Genomic DNA, 25732 nt, shown 5'->3' with positions numbered 1-25732 from the left:
CTAAAGATAAATATAATTATATGGACAAGGGTCCCAATGCTAAAGATATTTATTCTCATTTCCTCCTAGAACACAGGTCAGAGAATTTAAAAATCTGCTTAAGATCATTTGACTTAATAGCTCAATAAGGAGCCAAGCTATTCAAACCCAGATCTCTGATTCTAACAAACCTGATTACCCAACACTTCATTTCAATCTACTATTCATATTTTTATCTTATATCATACATAGTGAATGAATTAATGAACAAATTAGTGCTTAATTCATTAATGTTGGTCATCTTAACCAACTGGCATCTGATTAGCTTAGTTGTAAAGCTAATATCAATTGATCCTGAATGTGTGTGGCAACACCATGTAGGTCTCTAGTTCACACAAAACGTGCATGTTCATACCTATTTGTATTATTGAATTTCTTTGGGGATGGAGAAGAGTTTTAAATGTCCGGAAAACAGAGCAATTCTGATCACAGGAATCCCATTCCCTCCTGGGATGGATGCCTAGTCAAGGTTTGCACATAGATCCTCTCAGGAACAGCTGAGCCAGCCCCCCCCTACCTAGCAGTTTAATATTGTCTCTGAGAAGCAGCCTCAGTTTGCCTATTTATAAAAGTATCTTGAGGACAGAAATGTGCAACATAGAGCTACTGTACTCTAACGTGTGGAGACATTCGTTGATGTTTCCTCAATATAAAGGTTCTTGATAAACACATTTATGAGTTTTCAATAATGTGGAAAAATTGAGTGGAATGATTCTGTTAAATGAGTTATTGAAAATGAAGATAAAAGAGATGATTCCTGGCCGGGCGTGGTGGCTCATGCCTATAATTCTAGCACTCTGGGAGGCCTAGGCGGGTGGATCACCTGAACTCAGGAGTTAGAAACCAGCTTGACTGCTAATCCAAGCACTGTGAGAGGCTGAGGAGGGAGAACTGCTTGAGCTCAGGAGTTTGAGACTTACCTGAACGAGTGTGACACCCCGACTCTAAAAAAATGAAAAAACCTCAGGCGCCATGACAAGGGCCTATAATCGTAATGGTTTCAGAAGGCTGAGGCAGCAGGATGCCCACAGCCTGAGTCTGAGGTTGCAATGAGCTGTGATACCATTGCACTCTGCTCAGGGCATAGGGTGGGACTCTGTTGCAAAAAAAAACAAAAACAAAGAAATAAAAATAATAAGCAAGGAAATAAAATATAAGAAGTCAACCTGAGCAAGAGCAAGACCTCATCTCCAAAAATAGCCAGCATTGTAGCGGGTGCCTGTAGTCCCAGCTATTTGGGAGGCTGAGGCAAGAGAATCACTTGAGCCCAAGAGTTTGCGGTTGCTGTGATGCCATGGCACTCTACAAAAGGTGACGAAGTGAGACTCTATCTCAAAAAAAAGAGAGAGAGATGGTTCCGGAGGGTGTGGGATTCAAATGAAAGGGAAAAAGCATAGTAAGTGAATAACATCTGAATGCATAAGCTACTAAAGTACACATACATGCAACCACATAAAGCCCCACTCTAAAGTTTGAATAAATGTATGCTACAAGCACGTTCATGTGGAAGAGTCCAAACAGACCTTCCATCCTAGGACAGTCTATCTAAACCAGTGGTTCTCAACCTTCCTAATGCCATGGCCTCTTAATATAGTTCCTGTGGGTCACAACCCACAGGTTGAGAACCGCTGATCTAAACAAACTGGATGTAAACATGTTAGTCACTTGGGGAAGGCTTTGTCCACAGTGGCCTAAAAGAAGCCATCAAGGCCAGGGAAGCAGCTCTGGAAGCTCAGCTTTGACCAGTGCTCAAAAAGGTGATAGTTGAGCCCATTCAACAACCAAGGCCCTGCGAGGACCCTGGTGGGAAGGGAGCAAGCTTGGCCTTGGGGTCTGTGAATCATAGAATACTTACATATGGTGGGGAAAACACAAGTTGAAACTGCCTTTTGTGTTTTTTTGTTTTGTTTTGTTTTTGTTTTTTTCTGGGAACATCTTAAACAAGACAAAGGATCCACCTTTGAAAACACAGGGCCACTTCAGGAATCTAGATCAGAGAGAACCTGCCAAGTCCCTGCCTTGCCACAGAGCAGAAGGGGTTAGGGTTAGGGTGAGGGTGAGCTGCTCTTGTAGGCCTACCCTGCCAATGGTGGTCTTGTAGGCTGTCCTGATTTCCTGGCGCTGGGCAGTGTTGCGGTAGGCAAGGACTCTAATAATGGCGTCTTCATCGGTGCCTGGGACAGAGCAGAGAATAGTGAATGAGTGTGACTTGAGAGAGGAATGAGAACATGGATTCCACTGCAGACATTGGCATTACCCAAACACACATGGAGGGCTTTCTAAGAGTTGAGGTCCTTGTTCAGAGAGTTTGCCTATTTCATTGGGAAACAGTTGCTAGATTTGAATCTTAGCCTCTCCTTTAATTAGCTGTTTACCATTGAACAAAACAGTCAGCTTCTCTAAGCATTAGATTCTATATTTATCCACGTGAATAATCATAGCGCTTTCCCTCCCTGGGTTGCTGCAAGTATCAAATGAGATAATTAAGTGCCCAGCACTTACTAAACCTTCAATAAATGCTGACCAGCGTAATTCTTCTCCCCCTCCTCTGGAATTCCTTTCACATCTTTTGGTTCTCCTATATTCTTGCCTTTACTCTCCTCATTTTTGTCTTTTTATCATTTCCTTTGAGTTTTGAAACAACTCAAAATTTGTCTTTTAATTCACTGACTTGGCATTTTGCAGAGTTTAAACTGGCTGTTCACTGCATTCACTGTGTTTTAAAATCTGTAATAGGGTTTTGTTTGTTTGTTTTTTGTAGGTTTTGGCCGGGATTGGGTTTGAACCCACCACCTCCGGCATATGGGGCCGGCGCCCTACTCCTTTGAGCCACAGGTGCCGCCCCTGTAATTGGGTTTTTTATTTCCAATCTACCTTTCCTGAACTCAAATAGTTTCCCTTATGTAACTGCCAAAAAATTCCTATGACACAACATTCTACCAAAACTTTATGTTATGAATTACAAATTAAAATATCCTAAAGTTTGCTTGCCTGTTTCTTACAGCAGCTTTTACAAAGAGAATGTTATTCTGATTTTCCCAGTTGGTCCCTTGTCTTTTTAACAGCTAGATGTTCACGTTTGGTGAGTTTTCTGTTTTCCTCGTTGTCTATGTTATATGAGAGTTATAATGGGTTACAGAAGTGATTCTATTGAAATAATTTGGAAATAAATGAAAAAATATAGGTTTACCATATTATTCTTTGCAAAACTCAAGATCCAGAAAAATGTGAGGTATAGAGAGGAAGCTATAGAACTATTTTTTTTTTGAGACAGAGTCTCACTTTGTTGCCCTAGGTAGAGTGCTGTGGTGTTACATCTCACAGCAACCTCAAACTCTTGAGCTTAAGCAATTCTTTTGCCTCAACCTCCCAAGTAGCTGGGACTACAGGAGCCTCCCACAACACCCGGCTATTTTTAAAGATGGGGTCTCACTCATGCTCAGGCTGGTCTCAAACCCGTGAGCTCAGGCAATCCACCCGTCTTAGCTTCCCAGAGTCCTAGGATTACAGGCATGAGCCACCATGCCCGGCCCTAAGAACTTAAAGTTTATATGCCTTAAGGACCTAATTTCTGTTCTTATTTCAAAAAGGGTGGGAAACAATAGATATAACCACCCTTTTCTCATTCAGCACTCTCAGCTGGGGCAGAAGGTTTTACTCATCTTTTGCTCACTTTCTGTTTCTATGAAAGGCACCATACTTCCTCCAAGTTTGAATCCTCAAAATAATTTTGATTATTATTTTTTTTTAGAGGAAATGGGAGTGAGCAGTTTATTTATTTGTTTATTGTTGTTGTGGCCGTTGTCATTGTTGTTTGACAGGCCCTGGGTTGGGTTCGAACCCGCCACCTCTGTAACCGCTGAGCTACAGATGCCGAGCGTATTATTATTATTATTATTTTTTACTCTTTCCCTTCCTTCACATTCAAACTTCCTGCCAAGTCATGGAAAATCTTGCCTTTTGTTTTTTTGCTTTCTTCCCCTCTTTTTATTCCTTCCACTACCGCTTCAACTCAGGATTTCAGGGTGTCTTCTAAGACAACTGCAAAAATCTGCTAATTCTTACTTTCTTTTTTTTTTTTTTGTAGAGACAGAGTCTCACTGTACCGCCCTCGGGTAGAGTGCCGTGGCGTCACACGGCTCACAGCAACCTCTAACTCTTGGGCTTAAGCGATTCTCTTGCCTCAGTAATTCTTACTTTCTAATTGGTCTTCCCAAATTTATTTCCCTAACAATAAAAATTCTCATAACGTCTCTCCCCTGCTCAGAAGTACACAAATGCTTCCCACTGCCTGCTGGATTTACCTCAGGTGCTGTAGACCCATGAGAGCTACCATCCCATTCACCACTGTGAGCATCTGCATAAAAGGACACCAGGCGGCCAGGTCCACAGACTTGGCTCTTGGATTGTTGTGTTTACCCAACTCTATAGCACTTCATTCTTCTGACCTCCTTATTACCCATCTGTTAGTTTATGTGCCTCCCCAGCCCCCTCCATTCCCCATGTCTGTGACTCTTGCGCGTGTCACAGTAGTACCCCAGGACATCCCTTTACTACCTGCTTTCTCAGGAAGCTCCCAACCAGCCTACTCCTGCTTTGTAAGTACTTCCTGCCACAAGCTGCCTTTCCATGTGTTTACCGTGACCGCCCTAGGCCTTGGCATATGCTCTTCTGTTCACCCAAAACATAATTCTCTTAACTCTGTTTATTGAAATTCAACTCATCTTCCAAGACTCATTTCAAATTCTGCATCCTCCAAGAAGTTTTGTCTGATGCCCCCAATGAAATGGGACCTCCTTTCTGTGAACCCCAGTGGGATCATATTAGTGCCCCTCCTATCACTCTCATATTATAAACTGACCCTAGCTCTACCTGTGCATGGCTCAGCTGGCTATGTGGCCATGAGAACATGCTCTTATAGTCCTTGTCTCCTCCAACAGTTGGCCTCACACTGGCCCATACACACCAGGCAATGAAAAAGGGTTGGTTGGACCAAATGTCTCCTATTCTGAGAATTTTGAATGCCATGTGGTACATGATCTGAATTAGGGTGTTCTTACTGTATACTAAAGAATTAGGATAACCTGGAAAAAAATGGTGGGCCCCATATATTTTCCCTTTTATTTATGAACAAGGGAAAGTGAGAAAAAAGATGCATAGATCCAGTACAATGTTCTGTTCGGAAGTAGGCAGCAGGATGGAACAGTGGCTTAACCTCTAGCTCTACAGTCAGACATGACCATGTAAGATGGAGGAAAAGTGTTCTAGGAATTGCCTAGAATCCTGACTCTACCACTTAACTAGTTATGAGACTTGGGAAAGTTAGATAATCTCCCCACACCACAACGTCTCAACAGTAAGATAAGCTGCTGCCAGGATTAAAATAGATAACTTATGAAAGTCTCTGTGCCAGAGTCTCTGTGCCAGAGCTTAATAAATGTTTGCTATGATTGCTACTGTTGTTGTTACTGTTAGAAGCATTGAGGCAAAGTAAAATGAACTCTTTTTTTGGACCAAAAGATTAGGAAATAAGGTGTCTTATGGTCAAGTTTTCGTTTGTTTGGTTTTGGTTTTTTGTTTGGTTGTTTTGAGACAGAGACTCACTCTGCCATGCTGGGTAGAGTGCTGTGGTGTCATAGCTCACAACAACCTCAAACTCTTGGGCTTAAGCAATCCTCTTGCCTCAGTCTCTTGAGTAGCTGGGACTATAGGCACCCACTACAACGCCCAGCTATTTTTAGAGATGGGGTCTCGCTCTTATTCAGGCTAGTCTCAAACTCCTAAGCTCTGGTGATCCACCCGCCTTGGCCTACCAGAGTGCTAGGATTATAGGTGTGAGCCACCACACCAGTCTCGATTGTTTTTATCCAAATCTCAAGGAGATTCTTAATGGCAGCTAAGAACCAGGGGATACTTCTCTGGTCAAAAGTCCACCTAGGAAGTTTTAGAGCCAGGGACTAGACCAGGTGCCTACCCAGCATGAGGCCCTGGCCCACAGCGATCTAACTGGAAGGTAGCACCCTGGAAGACACTTCCAGCCTTCTCACGTTGGCCTCCACACACTGCATGTCAGTGCTATCATAGCTGCACTGCCTATAACAAGCACAGAGACTACAGGGAAAGAATGCAGACTTCAAGCTGTCAGGCCTAAGTCTGAGATCAGGCCCTGCCAAATGTGAGCCAGCGCTCAATTCCACTTATATGTGACTTTGTGAGAGTTACCTGGCTTCCCTGGGCTGTTTCACATCTGTAAAAGGGGGATAAAGTAACAATAAGAACACCTTTCACTAAATCACAGGGCTGTGGCACACATCCAGCGAGATAGTGTTTCTGAAGCTGCTTTGTGAATTTTTGGCATTATACACATACCAGCACTAAATGGAAAACAAATACATTTCTAGAGTTTTATATACAGATTGATAATGTACTTCAAAGCAGATTTAAACAACTGGGGAAATCTATAATGAGTGCATTAAATGTAAAATTCTTTATGAAAGCGAAGAATGCCTCTCTCTATGTAATTTGTCTTGAAAACTCAATTTGTTCCCGTGTGTTTTTTCAAAGGAAAGCCCACTCACAGTTGCCAGGGGACACAGCACCTTCCTGTGTGACTGTGATGTGCAGTGCACCAGGGAGGATTCCCTGCCAGTGGGACACTTACCGAGCCCTTTCATGGCTTTCCTCAGGCTCTGGGCATCTTCGGCAGCACTGAATCCCGAGGCAGCTTTGACAGTACCTCCTTTGCTTGCCTGAGTACACAGAGAATGACACGACTGAGAGGCAGACCCTCACCAGTATGGAGGATCTCATTCAACTAACATATGCTAAGCACCTACCCTGGCCCAGACTGTATTAAGTGCTGGGGGACAGCAGTGACCATGAGAGCAAGGCTTTTGCTCCCTTGGGACTGAGTCCCTGAACTAGAGGGGGAGGCAGAGAGCAAACCAGCCAACAAACCAAGATTTCATAAGTGCCTGGGGATGAGACTAGCTGTGAAGCATGCAGAGGTCTCAGGGGGATGCTCCAAGGAGTGACATTTGGGCTGAAAGCTGAATAATATGAAGCAGAGACGGAGGGAAAGGTTACAGGCAGAGAAATGGCTGCTTCAAAGGCCCTGAGGCTGGACTCGGCTCCTGGGGCGCAGCGGGACAGAGGCCAGTGTGGCTCAAGTAGTGGGTAAGGGAGGAGGGGTAAGGTTAGCTACACACACCTCCACCTATGAGGTAATCTTGTCTCTCCACAAAAGGGGGGGAAATCAAACCTGAATCCAATCAAGCCTCTAGAGCCAAGATCCAGTTTACAGGAAATAGAGGAGAGAGGACACTGTTAAACCAAACCAAAGGGTAGCAGACAGAAGAATCCAGACTCTGAAAAACACTGCTTAACAAATGCTCTAGTTACTTCAACAAATAAATTGCCTGGGGAACTTAAAAAGAGAGATGTGGAGGGGAACTATAGTCTAAAGGAGATAAAAAAAATGCATATCAGTGATCATCATGTGTGAACCTTATTTGGATCCTGAATCAAACAAACAGGAAAAATTACTGGCAGATGTGAACAACTGCTTGGGTGGTGCCTGTGGCTCAGTGAGTAGGCGCTGGCCCCATATACTGAGGGTGGCGGGTTTGAACCCGGCCCCAGCCAAACTGCAACAAAAAAATAGCCAGGCGTTGTGGCAGACGCCTGTAGTCCCAGCTACTCAGGAGGCTGAGGTAAGAGAATTGCTGAGGCCCAAGAGTTGGAGGTTTCTGTGAGCTGTGACGTCATGGCACTCCACCAAGGGCAACAAAGAGAGACTCTGTCTCTAAAAAAAAAAAAAAGGTGCCTGTGGCTCAAGGAGTAGGGTGCCAGCCCCATATACTGGAGGTGGTGGGTTCAAACCCAGCCCCGGACCATAAAAAAAAAAAAAAGTGAGCTACTGCATTGAGACAATTGGAAACATGAATACTGATTATATTTGATAATACTAGGAATTGGTCTTAACTTTTTTAGGTATAATAGTATGAAAGCTCCATTTTGTTTTTCTTTCTCCAAAAGGATTGTTTTGTTTTGTTTTTGAGACAGTCTCACTTTGTTGCCCTCGGTAGAGTGCCACGGCATCATAGGTCACAGCAACCTCCAGCTCCTGGGCTTAAGCGATTCTCTTGCCTCAGCCTCCCGAGTAGCTCAGACTACAGGTGCCCACCACAACGCCTGGCTATTTTTTTGTTGTTGTTGTTGCAGTTTGGCCAGGACCAGGTTTGAACTTGCCACCCTTGGTATATGGGGCCGGTGCCCTACCCACTGAGCTACAGGCACTGCCCAAAAGGATTGTTTTGATTTATACAGAGTGCTAACCACATCACAGCAGCAGGAGTGGGGTAGGTTCCTTTCTCAAATCAGGGGCCTCTGTAATGTTGGTTTGTTGGTGCCAAACATGTAGGCGAGCAGCATCGCGGATTTGGTGAACTAACAATGTTTAATCTCTCTTTGCTACAGCAGCAAGGTGAGCATCAATCTCTGCTTCTATAAGAATCCTGAATAATATAGGATTTTCAGCTGTAACTACTCCAATTTCTATTTCTTTTTTCATTCTTTTTTTTTTTTTTATGACAGAGTCTCACTATGTTGCCCTGGGTAGAGTGCTGTGGCGTCACAGTTCACAGCAACCTCAACCTCTTGGGCTTAAGCAATTCTCTTGCCTCAGCCTCCCAAGCAGCTGGGACTTCAGGCGCCCGCCACAACACCTGGCTATTTTCTGGTTGTAGTAGACATTGTTGTTTGGCAGGCCCAGGCTGGATTCCAACCCACCAACTCCGGTGTATGTGGCTGGTACCCTAGCTGCTGAGCTACAGGTGCCAAGCCTCCAATTTCTATTTCTGAAGGTTTGAAATCAATTGATAGAACACAGACAGGCGGTAATTGAAGTTTCCACTGTATGTTCAAATGCCCAAATTTCTTTTTCACTTTGTTTTTTTTTTGTAGAGACAGAGTCTCACTTTATGGCCCTGGGTAGAGTGCCGTGGCCTCACACAGCTCACAGCAACCTCCAACTCCTGGGCTTAAGCGATTCTCTTGCCTCAGCCTCCCGAGTAGCTGGGACTACAGGCGCCCGCCACAACGCCCGGCTATTTTTTTGGTTGTAGTTCGGCCGGGGCCGGGTTTGAACCCGCCACCCTCGGTATATGGGGCCGGCGCCTTACCGACTGAGCCACAGGCGCCGCCCTCTTTTTCACTTTGTTTTCAACTAAGCTGGTTGACTCAGTTTGTTTAACTCCTGCTGCTGAGGCTTTAAACCCACAGTAGAAACCTGCAGGATCACACCTGTACACCGAGGGCCTTGATCTTCATCTATGCCAATTAAAATCATACAACAACCAAGAGGCCTCATTTCAGCATTCTGTGTGTAGATCTGAGAAATGTCAGCAATTCTTTTACACAGCCTGTCCACAGGAATCTCACAGCCATATCTGTACTCTAATTAGCTGCCTCATCATGCGCCCTCTGTACCTGGGATCTGCTGTCAGCTGTCTTTCCTGTCACCACACAGCCAATGTTTTTGGTTATCTTGAATAAGTGAGTCACTGTGCTGGAATCCAATAATTTATCAGGTACTTTCTTCTGTGTGACAATGACTTCACAGTCTTTCCCTCTGGCAGCTACTGATGTAAGGCCACCTTGGTTAATAGCTTTAAAAGCATATTTTGGTAGAGCTGGCCCTCGGGTGAAAAAATGGTAATGTGGTGCTCAAAACCGGCACTGGAACCACAGGACGTGTTGGTGCACCTACTACTTCAACCACAGTCTCTGTACATTTTATCTCCCTAAAAGGTTTCATCTTTTACCTATTGAAATAGTTTACAGATGAAATGATAAGGTGTCTGGAATTTGCTTCAAAATGACGTAGGAAGGGGGAAGTAAATGGAGATAAAGAAGAAATAAGATTAACCATGAGTCAATAATTATTGATAGGTCCACAAAGGGGTTCCTTATAATATTCTGCTTACTTTTATATATCTTTAGTCTTTCCCATAATAAAAATTAAAAATAAATGGAAAAGAAAATCAGAGATGTGGGCTGGGGCCAGAGCAAGGCAGCCCTTCTAAGCTGAGTAGGACATTTGTATTATTCTATGTGCAGTAGGCAGCCACTGACAGGTTTTAAGCAAGAGGATGGAGACAGGGGATCTGTTTTACTTATTTAAAAGATTCCTCAGGCTGCTGATGGGAGATGCAGAGAGATTGCGCTGAGAACAGGGGTGGGATAAGATGCTAGACTAGGATGAAATAGTTAAGATGGAAATAAACAGACTCAGCACAGGTTTTGGAACAAAGGCGACAGAAGGACTGACGTGGGAGGCAAGGAAGGAAAAGAATCAAGCATAACTTTAATTAAATCTTTTTCCTGAACATCTGGGTATCACTTGCTTACATGGGGAAAACTGGAGGACTACCAGATTTGGGGAAGCAGTGAAGGGGGAAGTTTAGAAGTTCTATTTTCTAGAAATAGAGAATGTTAAGTTTGGGATGTCCATTAATAATTCTAGTAGAGGCTTGACACCCGTAGCTCAGTGGTTAGGGTGCTGGCCACATGTACTGGGGCTGATGTGTTCAAACCCGGCCAGGGCCTGCTAAAAACAACAATGACAACAATAACAAAAACAGCCAGGCGTTGTGGCCGGTGCCTGCTAATGGGAGGCTAAGGCAAGAGAATCACTTAAGCCCAAGAGTTTGAGGTTGCTGTGAGCTGTGATGACACAGCACTGTACTGAGGGTGACATAGTGAGACTCTATCTCAAAAAATCCTAGTAGAATTGATGAAGGACAGTTGATTATATAATATAATTCTAGAGGTCAAGTCTAAAGTAACAAATTTGGTATGCATCAGTATCTGGGTATTAAATGAGATGACCTAGAGAGAAAGTGAAAATAAAGAACAGGGACCTACGACAAGCCTGGGTCTCTCCAACAGTACAGGCCCAGGAGAGAAGGAGAACCTAGAAATGATGACTGAGAAGGAGCAGTCTTTGAGGTCAAAGGAAATCCAGGACAGTGCATTGTCACAGGCTGAGGAAGGAGGTGTGCACCTGCTATAGTGAGAAGCTTAGCAGGAAGAAATATAGGCACTGGAATGGGACAGACCTGGGGTTGAATCTGGTCTTCAACACCTTCTAACTGTGTAGCCATGGGAAGCTTCACATTCCCACTTATATATTGAGAATGATATCAACTCATTGTAACAATGAAACAGGATAATATAAGAAAATACTAAGCATTGAACCCAGGAAAAAAGAAAACACTAAAACAAAAACTTGAACTCATGAAGGCCAGGCATGATGGCTCATCCTTGTAATTCCTCCTAGCATTCTGGGAGACCCAGCAGGTAGATTGCTTGAGCTCAGGAGTTCTAGACCAGCAGGCAGGTGAATTGCTTGAGCTCAAGAGTTCTAGACAGCCTGAGCAAGAATGAGACCCCATCTCTAAAAAATAGCCGGGCATGGTGGCAGGCACTTGTAGTCCCAGCTACTTCAGAGGCTGAAGCAAGAGGATTGCTTTAGCCCAAGAGTTTGAGGTTGCTGTGAGCGATGACACCACAGCACTCTACCAAGGGCAACCAAAAAAAAACCCGAACTTGAAGTCATAGCTGTCATCATTATTATTAAATACAATGTCAACTATATCTTCATAATAAAGTCATTCTTTTTTTCTTTCTTTCTTGTTTTTTTTTTTGTAGAGACAGAGTCTCACTTTATGGCCCTCAGTAGAGTGCCGTGGGCATCACACAACTCACAGCAACCTCCAACTCCTGGGCTTAAGCGATTCTCCTGCCTCAGCCTCCCGAGTAGCTGGGACTACAGGCGCCCGCCACAACGCCCGGCTATTTTTTGGTTGCAGTTTTGGCCGGGGCCAGGTTTGAACCCGCCACCCTCGGTATATGGGGCCGGCGCCCTACAGAGTCTCACTATGTCACCTTTGGTAGAGTGCTGTAGTGTCACAGCTCACAGCAACTTCAAACACTTGGGCTTACGCATTTCTCTTGCTTCAGCCTCCCAAGTAGCTGGGAGTACAGGGATACGCCACAACGCCTGGCTATTTTTTTGTTGCAGTTGTCGTTGTTTAGCTGGCCCAAGCTGGGTTCAAACCTGCCAGCCTCTGTGTATGTGGCTGGTGCCATAACCACTGTGCTAGGGGCACTGAGCCAATGTGATTCTTTTTTGAGAGACTTTGTATCTATTTCATATAATATCTCTTCATGCAAGTCTGTGGGCTAATAGGAAGCAGAAACTAAGGCAAACCATTTGTACAAGGTGGTAAAAATAGTGTAGAATAGAGCTAAAGCTTTCTGATGACTTATTTTGATCCAAGGATGTAATATGGGCCATCTAAAGAAATGGAGGATTTTTATACCCATAAGGCATTTCACCGGCAAGCCAGACTTGAGCTTTATGTGCTATATCACCTTGGCCTAGACTTCTTAGGCCCACAGTGGCCCACATCAAACCCATCCAAGTCCTCAGATACCATAGGATGGGGGCCTTCTCTGCTGATTGACCAGGTTTTCATATCCTGGATGTGGTCAGCACCCAACACTTAATCATCACCCTCTATACACCTGACAGAAGAAAGTAGACATTTATGACATCAATTCCCTGGGCACTATTATAGGTTGAATTGTATCCCCCCAAAAGACATGCTAAAGTCCTAACCTCAATGCCTCAGAATATGACCTTGTTTGGAAATAGGACCATGCAGGTATAATTAGTTAAGATGAGGTCATACTGGAGAAGGGAGGGACCCTAATCCAATATTACCAGTGGTCTTAGAAGACAGGCAGAGATGCAGAGGGAAAGTGCCACATGACAAAGGCAGACACAGGTTCTGCAGCCCCAAGCCCAGGAACACCTGAGTGCCAGCAACCCCCCAGAAGCTAGCAAGAGGCATGAAAGGGTCCCTCAGGTTTCAGAGGGAGCACGGCCCTGCTGACACCTTGATTTTGGATTTCTGGCCCCTAGAACTGTGAGGCAATAAATTTCTGATTTTTTTTTTTTTTGCAGTTTTTTTGCCAGGATTGGATTTGAACCCGCCACCTCCGGCATATGGGGCTGGCGACCTAATTTCTGATATTTTAAGATACCCATTTTGTGGTACTTTGTTAGAACAGCCCTAGGCACTTTTCTTCTGCTATATATCAAGTACTTACAAGCAAATTGGTGATTTGCTGTCAAAATTCTAATGTGACCTCACTCAGCCTTAGCCCCACCATGAGACAGCTTTTTATTTTTTTTGGTTTTTGGAGATGAGTTCTTCCTATTTTTCCCAGGCTGGGCTTGAACTTGTGATCCTCCTGCCTCAACCCCCTGAATAACTGGGACTACAGGTACGTACCACCATACCCAGCTAAGAGCTTTCTGGAGTTGAATGTTTCACAGGTTTCTTTTAAAACTATAGTATTAAAAAATGTCTTTGATGGTACTCAAACACTGCATTCAACTTTAAAGCAAATTGCCTTGCTGAGCCACACTACAATGGGGATTAAAATTAATATTTAACAAGATGAATTGATGCAGAGACTTGCAAGCGTGGTTCAGTTTGTCAGTTAGCATTCCCAGGGCTCTTTTTCTCCAGGATCAAGAAATTAGTTCCTTGTTACCCCTATAAATATCCATATTGTTTAAATTCCAGGACATAGTGCACATTATCCATTCTGGAAGACAGGGGATTCCATCCCAGAAAGGGTTGTGGTAGCAGGCAAAGGAAATAGAGCAGATGTTAGGAAGAATCACAAAAAAAAGAAAGAAAGAAAGAAATAGCTGCTCTATTCACCACTGATGAAATATTATTGTTACTATATTATGAAAGATGATAGATGTCAAAAAGATTAGAATAGAACACAATGGCAAGAGACAGGGATGGGAGAACAAACTACTGACACATACAACATGGATGAATCACAAAATATAATGCTCAGATCCAAGAAAGAAGTCTGTATTATTCTATGATTCAATTTATAGGATGTTCCAGAATAGGCAGAACTAACCTATCATATGGTTTTAGATAGCAATTAAAACAGGGGTTGTGTTTCTAGGGAGGAGTGAAGAGCAGGTGCGAGCTGTCCTGGAAGGGGCATAAAGGAGTTCAGGGAATGAGAAAATATCCTATCTTGATAGAACAGTATCACTTCACATTTGTCAAAGTTCATCTACCAGTCTCCTAAAGAGCGATGCAGTTCCCTATATGGAAGTTATACTTCCATAAAAAAATTTTTTTAAGTACTTGAATACAATGTCTTTTAAAACCTGGCCATCGTAGAGAATTTAGAAAATTCAATAAATAAAAATAAGTAAGAAGAAAATTAAAACAACCATATCCATCACCTAGAATAAATACTTTTAATGACATAAAATATAAACATGTTATATTTACTATAGAGATATCTATATCTCTATACTAGTATATCTCTAGTATAAAGATTAGATAAAGCATAAGGTTAGAGTGGATACAAAACTTTTGTATCCTATTTATTTATCATTTTATTCTCAGCATTTCCCTATACTAAGCATAAAAAAAAAAAAAAAAAAAACAGAATGGCTCAGCACCTGTAGCTCAGCAGCTAGAGCGCCAGCCACATACACGGGAGCTGGCGGGTTCAAATCCAGCCCGGGCCTGCCAAACAACGATGAGAACTACAACCAAAAAATAGCCAGGCATTGTGGCAGACGCCTGTAGTCCCAGCTACTTGGGAGGCTGAGGCAAGAGAATCACTTAATTAAGCCCAAAAAATAAAATAAATTTTTAAAAAAAGCAGAATACAAAACTGTTATTTATGCCCTTATTACTACTATTTAAAAAGTTATTATAGGCCAGGTATGGTAGTTCACGCTTATAGTCCCTGCACTTTGGGAGGCTGAAGCAGGAGAATCACTTGAGACCAGGAGTTCAAGACCAGCTTGGGAAACATAGCAAGACCTTGTCTTTTACAAAAACGCCTTTTTAATTAGTTAGATGTGATGGTGCATGCCTGTAGTCGCAGGTACTTGGGAGGCTGATTCAGGAGGATCAGTTGAGCCCAAGGGTTCAAGACTGCAGTGAGCTTAGATCACGCCACTGCACTCCAGCCAGGGAAACAGAATGAGATGAGACCCTATCTCTTAAAAAAAAAAAAAAAATTTACACATATGAGTAAGGTCGAAAATAAAATAGTGGCAGTAGTTGGGATTTTCAATATTGTGACTGCATAGCATGGTTTTCATTTCTTTTAAAAGTCCTTTACCTGTCTAAAAAATAACAGTCATAATAGAAAACAGGTTTTAGGAGGAAGGATGAGAGGAGGTGAGGCAACTCCCTTCGAGTGGAGAGCACACTAAAGACCATGTGGTTACAGTTCTCACACGTAGGACAGCTGTGAGCCTGCCCAAGGCAGGAAGAGTACTCTGAGCCTAGTGTCACATCTGGCACAAAGTGGGGACACCACAAACATTCCCGAATAAATATTCTCCTTGTCCAGGGAGAATCAGTCAACAAGAAACAGACTTTAATTAAAGCATAAGAGGTTTGGGGCAGCCATGAATAAACCTTTGTCAGGAATCATGAAGAAAATCCTAGAAAGTCTAACGTGAAAAATAAATTTAAGGGTAGTTACTATTTATTCGGTTTAGTTTATACATCTGTCTTCGTAAAAGAAGGCATCTGGGGAGGATCTCCAGTTCCTCTCCAGGTATAAGATTTCTACTTCTATTATTCCTTCTCTGAAGACGAGGGATCAGAACCATCTGACTATCCAGAAACCTTGTTTGGGGTCAGTGGGGAGAAGGAAAGCAGATGGCCAGCCTTGGGTGGAGGCCATGCTAGCAGCTAAAAGGCTCAGCTTCCACCTCAGAGCTGAACTTCACAGAATTCTCAAAGGGATCGAATTCCATGCCTGTTCTAAAGATCAGAAAACCAAGTTCCGAGGCGTCTGGTCATGGTAGAAAGCCAGAGGCAGATGACAAGGCCATACTGCTAAGAAACATCCCTCTTGACAAGCCTAAAATGATGGGGCTACACCCATGTTAACACCTTCTGGTGGTAGGACCTCCAAGATGTTTAGTTTTTCCTTTTTACATGTTCTAAAATGAATATGCAATGCTTCTGCAAGGCAATAACATAACTTGTTTTTATATTCTCAGAATGTTAAAAGGATTCAAAGGACACTCTCTCTGAATCAGTTTTCAGGGTCTGGTTGCTTATTACCACTGAAAGAAATTAAAATGATGTTTTTTAAAAAGCTTGTCTTTTCATGCCCTCCTCCCTCTATCCTCTGTTGAGCAAACAATGCTTTGATTAAACCAACAGTCACTGAGTACACATCCTGTACCTGGCTGCAGCTGGCACCCGGTAGGGTAAGGCACCCTGCAACTTACCATAGCCGTGACTCTGTCAAGATTAGAGTTCAGTCACCCAAACAGATGTTCCCCTGTGATAAAAGCAGAGAGAAAATTACTGTGAGAGAGAGGCAGTATTAAAATCATTAATCAGGATAATTCATAGTTTGCATGAGTTAAGCCATGAGGAAGTGATACTCAACTTCCTCGAAAGGCCAGTTATTGATTAGCCAAAGATACAAGGGCCAGGCTAATAATTACAGAGAAACTGTTAAAACAGCCAAGTTTAGCCAGGCACAGTGGCTCACGCCTGTAATGCTAGTACCTTGGGAGGCCGAGGCAGGTGGATTGCCTGAGCTCAGTTGTCCGGACCACCCTGAGCAAAGAGTGAGACCCCATCTCTAAAAATATAGCCAGGTGTTGTGGCAGGTGTCTATAGTCCCAGCTACCAAGGAGGCTGAGGCAAGAGAGTCACTTTGGGCCCTAGAGTTTGAGGTCCCTACAAGCTATGACTCCATGGCACTCTACCAAGTGAAACTCTGTCTCTAAAAAATAAATAAATAGGGCAGCACCTGTGGCTCAAAGGAGTAGGGCACCAGCCCCATATACCAGAGGTGGTGGGTTCAAACCCAGCCCTGGCCAAAAACTGCAAAATAAATAAATAAATAATTAATTAAAAAAATAAAATAAAACAGCCAAATTTATTATACCAGTAAAATACAATATTTTCCTACTTGCTCTTCTGTTTGGAGATAACGCACTACAAGAATAATTCCTGCAGTTTTGTTAAGGTGAAGTATCACCACTTGTACTCAAACCACTACTCGTACATAGAATCTGAACTGTATGCTACGATGCGGATCAGAAGAGGGATCCCCTTTGAGAAAAGAAACAATACAACTGCAGCAAGAGAAAGTACAGCACCCAGCCTGTACTCTGATTGTGTGATGTGTGTGCATGTGCGTGTGATAACAGGCATCCCAATCAAGATTAGACTCTGTTTTTTTTTTTTAGACAGAATCTCACTCTAGAATGGCATGACTCCAGCCTCCCTCACAGCAACCTCAAACTCCTAGGTTCACGTGATCCTCTTGCTTCAGCCTCCTGAGTAGCTGAGACTATAGGCACTTGCCACAATGCCCAGCTAATTTTTCTGGTTTTAGTAGAGACAGGGTCTCACTCTTGCTCATGCTGGTCTTTAGCTCCTGAGTTCAAGAGATCCTCCCACCTCAGCCTCCCAGAGTGCTAGGATCACAGGTGTGAGCCACTGCGCAAGGCCTAACATTAGAATCTCTCTTTTTTTTTTATTGTTGGGGATTTATTGAGGGTACAAGAAACCAGGTTACACTGATTGCATTTGTTAGGTAAAGCCCCCCTTTTCTAACATTAGAATCTTTTCATTTCCCAATGGTGTTTTCACTGCTACCCTTATAGGATTAAAGATGCTTCCTCCCTTTAAGCTGCAGCCTTACACACACAATTTTGTCTTCAGTTTTCACACCCCCTCCTTCATCAGAAAGACTTGAATCATCATGTTTTTTCAGTTGGGGTTCTCATGATATACAGGCAGCCCTAAGGGGAAATGTTTCTTCCGAACATCTCATGTTTGCCATATTCCAGATGCCACACCCTTCCCAGAGCATCACCTCTGTTTTTGTTGTAGCCCCACTACTACAGCCTGACTCCTCGTCCCTCACTCCAGACTACCCTATAGTACACACAGTACCTTGCTAAAGTGTTTCTTTTATTATAGCATTTCTCTGCAAATTACAAAAAGACTTTCCACTATCTTCCCATTACTCCAGTATACTATAAATTCAAACTCCTCGGGCATCCAAAGCTTTTACCAATCAGCTCCCCTCTACTTTTCCTACCTTGTCTCTGAGCCTTCCCTGGGATGAGCCCTCCACTCCTGCCCCCATCTCCTTATTGTCCCTGAACCCACTGCTCATTCCTCCTCTGTACCTTTGCCTAGGCTGTGCTGCCCCAGAATGGAAGGGACTGAGCCCTCATGTGGTGAGGTGAGTCTGCAGTGAATGGTGGGAAACAAGGAGGAATGGAGCTGGGCCTGAGGAAATCTGGAAGGGGAAAAGTGAATGTGACCAGGCAAGGCTTATGTGTTGATCAAGTGAGTCAAGAAGTACTTAGTTATCTTCAGAAAGCACTACTTGGTCAAGTTGTCAAGGCCAGTGCTTTTCAAACTATTGTGTAGATCAATATTTGGGGAATCTTATGAAAATGCAGATTCTGAAAGTAAGTCTGGGGTTCCCCAAGGGCCTGAGAGTCTGCATTTTTAACAAGCTTCCAGAGATGCCTCTACTTCTGGTTCTAGGATGACCTCTAAGAATCAAGGCTCTACCCATATGCCGGAGGTGGCGGGTTCAAACCCAGCCCCCGGCCAAAACAAACAAACAAACAAAAAGAATCAAGGCTCTAAATCAATGCTTAGAAAAGGAGCCTTGTTAATATGACTTAGGTAAGCGAATAGGAGGTGCTTAGCCTAAATTTCTACAAGAAAACCCACACTTGCTAAACCCCTGAACAATAGGAGTTATCAACTCTGGTTTACAACCCAGACTCCTACAGCTCTCATTGGACAGAGGGCTGGACCTTATGAACATGCTCTTTTGATAAGCAACTGCAGACCTTAACCCATTTCAGCCAGCTTGTAGAGGTTGCACACCAACTGTCTGTGTCTATAGCTCACCTTTTGACGTAAAGAACAAATTCCACCTCATTTTATACCAAAACTCTGCTCCAAAGCAAATACTGGATGCACGTACACACGTTACCCATCACACATGCACTTGGTTCCCCTCATAAATATGCATAGCTTTTCCTCTAAACCTAGCAGGTGAGTGGCTGGTGAATGAGTGGATTTACAGCTGGTTCCCCTCATAAATATGCATAGCTTTTCCTCTAAACCTAGCAGGTGAGTGGCCAGTGAGTGAGTGGATTTACAGCTGGTTCCCCTCATAAATATGCATAGCTTTTCCTCTAAACCTAGCAGGTGAGTGGCCAGTGAGTGAGTGGATTAACAGCTGCTCCTCATCGCTCTCATCACTACCTGAGCTCTGCCTCCTGCAAGATCAGCACGGTTGTGCACTCCTTATGAGAATCTACTGCCTGGGCCAGACAAGGTGGATCATGCCCGTAATTCCAGCACTCTGGAAGGCCAAGGCAGGTGGATTGTTTGAGCTCAGGAGTTTAAGACCAGCCTGAGCCAGAGCGAGACCTTGTCTCTAAACATAGCCAGGTGTTGTGGCAGGGGCCTGTAGTCCCAGCTACTTGGAAGACTGAGATAAGAAGATTGTTTGAGCCTAAGACTTTGAGGTTGCTGTGAGCTATGATGCCACAGCACTCTACCCAGGGTAACAGAGTGAGAGTCTATCTCAAAAAATAAAAATAAAAAAATAATCTAATGCCTGATGATCTGAGATGATGTGAGGGAGAGCTGAGGTGGTGATGCTAGCGCTGGGGAGTGGCTGCAAATACAAATTATCATAAGCAGAGAGGTTTGACTATGCTGAGACCATAATAAATCAATTGCTTGCATACTCATATCAAAATCATCCCCCGACCCCTTGTCCATGAATGAATCATCTTCCATGAACTGGTTCCTGGTGCCCAAAAGGTTGAGGATCACTGCCCTAAACCTACTAGTGATGTATGATACAGGCCTCGTAAGGCACAAAACCCAACTTGCACCTACAACGCCAGTAAAGCTCTCCTTTCTGTTATTTAGCCATTCTGGTGGGTTTTTGGATGATATAGTCTACCAGGAGGGATGGACAACAAATAAACAAATGAATAAATGAGGTAATTTCTGATATCAGTGAGATGAAATCTAACAGGACAATGGAGCAGAACAATTGGCAAACTACAGTAGCTCCTGGTCAAATCCTGCTTTTATACAGCCTACAAGCTAAGAATGGCTTTTAAATATTAAATTAGCTGACAAAAAAAATCAAAAGTAGAATATTTTGTGACACTTGAAAATGATATGAAATTCAAACTGTGGTGTCCATAAATACTTATTGGAGCACAGTCACACCCATTTATTTATATAAAGTCTGTGGCTACTTTCTTGCCACAGAAGCAGAAATGAGTAGTGATGGAGTTTGTTTTGCCTATATAATTTGTTCTTTACGTCAAAAGGTGAGCTATAGACACAGTTGTGTGCAACCTCTACAAACTGGCTGAAATGGGTTAAGGTCTGCAGTTGCTTATCAAAATATGGCCCACAAAGCCGAAAATATTTACTATCTGGCCCTTCATAGAAAACGTTTGCTGAGCCTTGATATGGAGGATGATATGATCAGGTTACCAGATCTGGCCTAAACAGAGTGATCAAGGAGGTGTCTCTATCTGAACTAAGCCCTAAATGAAGGGAAGGGCCAGCCATCAAGGCTCCGGAGGTAAACCCCTTGCAGGTAGAGGGAATAGTTAGTGCAAAGGTCCTGAGGCAGAAATGAGTTGTCGTGTTTGAGGGATGGACAAAAGCACGGTGACTAAGGGCAGGGGTGGTAAGAGATGAAGATGGAACAGAACCATGTGATACTGTGACTTATGATAAGGAACAAGCTATTGGATCATTATCCTGTTCCTGGCACCAAACTCCTAAATCCCTTGAATTTTCCTAAATGATAAGAACAAAAGGGAAAGGAATAACTTTTGTTATTTATTATAAACTCCTTTCAACCACACCTGAGTTTTGTTAATTAATGAGTTTATATCAATGAGGATGGAGGACTGGTTGCCAGGAGAACCAACCCTGTGATTAGAGAGTTGAAATTTTCAGCCCATCTCCTTATCTCAGGGAGGAGAAAGGAACTGGAGATTGAATTAATCATAAATGGCCAATTATTTAATCAATCATGTCTATGCAATAGAAACCCAAAAGGATGGTGGGGTGAGCAGTAAAAGGTTTGAAGAGTGTCCAGGTTGGTGGACATAGGGAGATGCTGGGAGGGTGGTGCACCTGGAGAGGCCACTGAAGCTCTGAGCCCTTCCCACACACCCTGCCCTGCATCTCTTCCATCAGGCTGTTCCTGAATTGTGTTTCTTTTTAACAATAAACTGGTTTTCCTGATTTCTGGGAGCCGCTCTAGCAAATGCTCCAAGAAAAGGTGGGGGTGGTGGGAACTTCTGATTTATAGTCATTTGGTCAGAGGCACATGTGACAACCTGGATTTGTGACTGGCATCTGAAGTGAGGGGCAGTCTTGTGGGAATGGGCCCTTAACCTGTGGGGTATGACACTAACTTCAGGAAGGTAGTGCCAGAATTGAGTTAAATTGTAGAACACCCAGTTGGTGTCTGAAGAGAACTGGAGAATTGGTGGGTGGGGAAAACCCCACATACATCTGGTACCAGAAGTGAACTGTTGAGAGCATAAGGAAAAACAAAAGAGTTTGTTTTGCTTATATAATTGGTGTCAGAGAAAAGATTTGCTAGAATAGCCCTGGCTCACAGAAACCTGTAGTTTGAGAAGAGAAAGTATGAGAGAGGGAGGGGTGAGGAAATTTTGATTCCTATGTCCACATGGTCACCCCTGGAATGGAGCCACAGTGGTGCTAAGATCAGTTACTAAAGGTAAAAGTTACTCCAGGAGCTATTTCACTTGATGCCTAAGGAAATCAAACTAATAAGATGAGGTTTGGTGCAATGGCTCATGCCTGTAATCCCAGCACTTTCAAGGCACGGAGATGGCTTGAAGCCAGGAATTAGAGGCCAGCCTGAGCAACACAGCAAAAACCTATCTCTAAAACTCATTAAGTATAATTTATATGTGAGTTGAACTGAGTTGCTGCTGATTGGTTGAGAACCACCCTGGCAGACGCAGCTTTTAGGTGTAAGGGCCCTCCCATTGCTTCCAGGTAGTTTTGGAGTAAATGACAAGTGAAAAAGAAGGGAAGGGGGGACACCTCCCCAGAAAGTCAACCTTTAATGTAACATTTCCACTCCTTTTTACCACAATCAAGAGGTGGAAAGAGTGCTGGAGCAAAGTGTTCTGGAAATACTGAGAGTCATTATTCAAGGAGCTAGAAATATTTTACTAACAGAAAAAATAACATACCAAACTTGAACACTGAGTGCTTTTGGCCCATTTATTTTGAGATGTGGACAGCACATGCCATAAATCCATTTATATAGCAATAGCTGTTGTAAATTTATTAAAGTTTTTAAGAAGAGTATAGAAATGAATGCAGAAGTGAACTGTTGAGTTCACTTCGATGGTACTCTTCGACTCTTTTGTTAGATACCAGAGAATATATGTAATGTCATTGTGGTGAGTTCCCCCGGTAACAGACGCTCTCCTTGAGACCCACGCAGATGCACACTAGTGCAGCCTGGCACCTGCAGTGGCCTCAGTAACTCTTGGCAAGGACGAGGAGGAACAGAGGGAGGCTAAGAACTACATCTCCCCATACAGAATTGCTGTAGGCCTCTTCTTAGCTGCGTAACTCGATCAGCTCCCATGGAATGCAAGGCCTTTCTTCCCAAAGCTCCATCTACAGCCACCCACCTGCCCTGCAGTGCCATGCTCTTTGTAGATCCTCTGTAGAAAATGCTGCGCTACCCCAGCTTCCTTGATTCCTTCCTTCTTTCTCTTTGTAGGCCTTCCCACAATCCATAAACTGAACAATATGACTGAGTTCATGATGACTCAGACTGTTCTGGGCTTTTGAAACTTCCTCAGTGGCTCACAGATAGGGCAAAATAAGTAGCAATTATACCTCAATTTTTATTTTTTATTTTATTTTTTGATTTTTATTTTGAGACAGAGTCTCACTACATCACCCTTAGTAGAGTGACATGGCATCACAGCTCACAGCGTCCTCAAACTCTTGGGCTTAAGTGATTCTCTTGCCTCAGCCTCCCAAGTAGCTGGGACTACGGGTGCTCATCACAACACCCGGCTATTTTTTTTGTTGTTGTTGCGGTTGTCATTGTTTAGCTGTCCCAGCAGGGTTTGAACCCACCAGCCTGGCTGTATGTGGCTGGTGCCCTACCCACTGAGCTACAGGTGCCACCCTTAGTTTTTATGTCTATAAAATACAAATACACTCATGTTTCGGGAGTGGTTCAAATGACCCTGAAGAGCATCAGGGCTCTTCAAGATGGAGGGATGAAGACTGAAGGTGAAGGCTGGGTGCGGTGGCTCACACCTGTCATCCCAGCCCTCTGGGAGGCTGAGGCAGGCAGATTACCTGAGCTCACGAGTTCGAGACCAGCCTGAGCAAAAGTGAGCCCCCCTCTCTAAAAAACTGCCAGGCATTGTAGGGGCACCTATAGTCCCAGCTACCTGGGAGGCCAAGGCAAGGGGATCCCTTGAGCTCAAGAGTTTGAAGTTGCTGTAAGCTAAGATGCCATGGCACTCTGTCTCAAAAAAAAAAAAGACTGAAGGTCACCCTTTTTTTTTAATGATGTCTAAGAAAACCTAGGGTTATGGGAAATGTGAGTAGAGGATTGCAGTTTCTTAAAATATCCAAACTGTCTATACCTAGGATGTGGGATGGGACTCCTTAAGTTTTCTTTCTTTCTTTCTTTCTTTTTTTTTTTTTTTGAGATAGAGTCTTACTTTGTTGCCTTCTGTAGAGTCCGGTGGTATTTTAGATCACAGCAACCTCAAACTTTTGGGCTCAAGCCATCCTCTTGCCTCAGCCTCCCAAGTAGCTGGGACTACAGGCACCTGCTACAATGCCCAGCTATTTTTTTTTTTTTTTAGAGATAGGGTCTCGTTCTTGCTCAGGCTGGTCTGGAATCTGTGACCTCAAGCGATCCACCTGCCTCGGCCTCCCAAGTGCTAGGATTACAGGCATGAGCCACCGCGCCTGGCCATCAACTTAAGTTTTAAATTTTTTTTGTGTGTGTGTGTTTTGTTTTGTTTTTTTTTTGGCCGGGGCTGGGTTTGAACCCGCCACCTCTGGCATATGGGACCAGCATCCTACTCCTTGAGCCACAGGCGCCGCCCGCAACTTAAGTTTTAAAGACAAAGGTTTAGAGCAAATGAAAGAAAGTGGTAATTAAATGTGTGAGATCTATCCCAATAGCAGTTAAATAAGGGAAAAATAAGTTGCAGAGAAGTTTCAACCTATTTCAGGTAAGATTACATATTTCATAGAATATAATAATTTACAGTAGATTCATAAGGAAAAATTAGGTATGTTGAGAATGCATCTCTATTGCTTTTCAGGTGGATGTCTAGGAGGATAATCAAACACTACAACATAAGTTGCCCTATTGTATCCCTGCCAGAAATGGCAAGCCAGGTGCTGACTCAAGTATAAAGTTTCTTATGTCCTTATGGCAGACCGCGGGTACATGGAACAAAGACTTCTGATTTCAATCAAGCCCAGGCCATCCGTGAAGGCCACAGTGTTGTGCACGTCCCCCCTCACCCAGAATTTGGAAAACAGGCAAAGTAGATAATTCCCTGAACATTGGACTAGTAAAATCAGCAAGTGACCATCAAAACAAAGGTATGCAAACTCATTTTAATGGGGAAGAATGGCTCCTGGACTGAAGCAGGCTTGCTGAAATGTATTAGCACATTTAAAGAACAATTGTGTCCAAGGAGACTCCACATAAAACCGTCACAGAGGGTTACTTTGAAACATTTGTCAAAGCCCTGTCCTAAGGAAAGGTTGGGTTCAGTGGTCCAGGGGTCAGTTATTTTTCCACGCTGTGAAGATAAATTTCATCCATCTAATACCTGTGCTCTAATTTTATGGTGGCCAAGCAACTTTTGGACTAGAGTTTGGCTTCCTAATTGAACCTGTCTACCAGTACTGGAGTACGTGGATTTTTGTCTAAGTAACAATTTTTTTTTTTCTTTTGAGATGGAGTCTCACTCTGTCACAATGGGTAGAATGCCATGGCATCATAGCTCACAGCAAGCTCAAAATCTTGGGTTTGAGCAATCCTCTTGCCTCAGGCTCTGGAATAGCTGGGATTACAGGTGCCCACCACCACACTTGGCTAATTTTTCTATTTTTAGAAGAGATGGGGTCTCCCTCTTGCTCAGGCTGGTCTTGAACTCCTGAGCTCAAGTGACCTACCTGCTTCGGCCTCCCAGAGTGCTGGGATTGTAGGCATGAGACACTGCACCCAGCCAACAATTTATTTCTTAATGTAAATAAATAAATCAGTAATGCGTGTGTGGTGAACCTGATAAATAGGACCCCTTGCCAAGAGTGGAACCCCTTCTTGGTGTGCTGAGGAATACAATGTCTCTGGGGCTGCTGTTTGCTGCCCTGTAGTGAGTTTCTCCTGGTAATGGAGGTGATCTTCTTGAGACCCCAACTGAACTGGGCAGCCCATATTTGATTCTGAACACTGACCCACATCT

At 43.5% G+C, this 25732-nt stretch overlaps 1 protein-coding gene and 1 pseudogene across 1 annotated transcript in view; both read right to left on the bottom strand.

Moving 5' to 3' along the window:
• The window catches only part of ANXA4 (annexin A4), a 65066-nt gene that overhangs the window by 19999 nt on the left and 19335 nt on the right, over positions 1-25732 (bottom strand). Inside the window, exons 2-4 of the mRNA XM_053587136.1 lie at positions 16418-16470; positions 6701-6788; positions 2119-2213 (exon numbers count right to left, since the gene is read on the bottom strand). Of these exons, the coding sequence (XP_053443111.1) occupies positions 2119-2213; positions 6701-6788; positions 16418-16420 (186 nt within the window). The 5' untranslated portion in view covers positions 16421-16470. The remainder of the gene's footprint in view (positions 1-2118; positions 2214-6700; positions 6789-16417; positions 16471-25732) is intronic.
• On the bottom strand, positions 8315-15389 carry LOC128583360 (proteasome subunit alpha type-6-like; annotated as a pseudogene).

Source organism: Nycticebus coucang, chromosome 4 (assembly GCF_027406575.1).
Source record: "Nycticebus coucang isolate mNycCou1 chromosome 4, mNycCou1.pri, whole genome shotgun sequence".
In the NCBI taxonomy this organism is placed as follows: Eukaryota; Metazoa; Chordata; class Mammalia; order Primates; family Lorisidae; genus Nycticebus; species Nycticebus coucang.
This window is presented reverse-complemented; position numbering and strand designations above follow the sequence as displayed.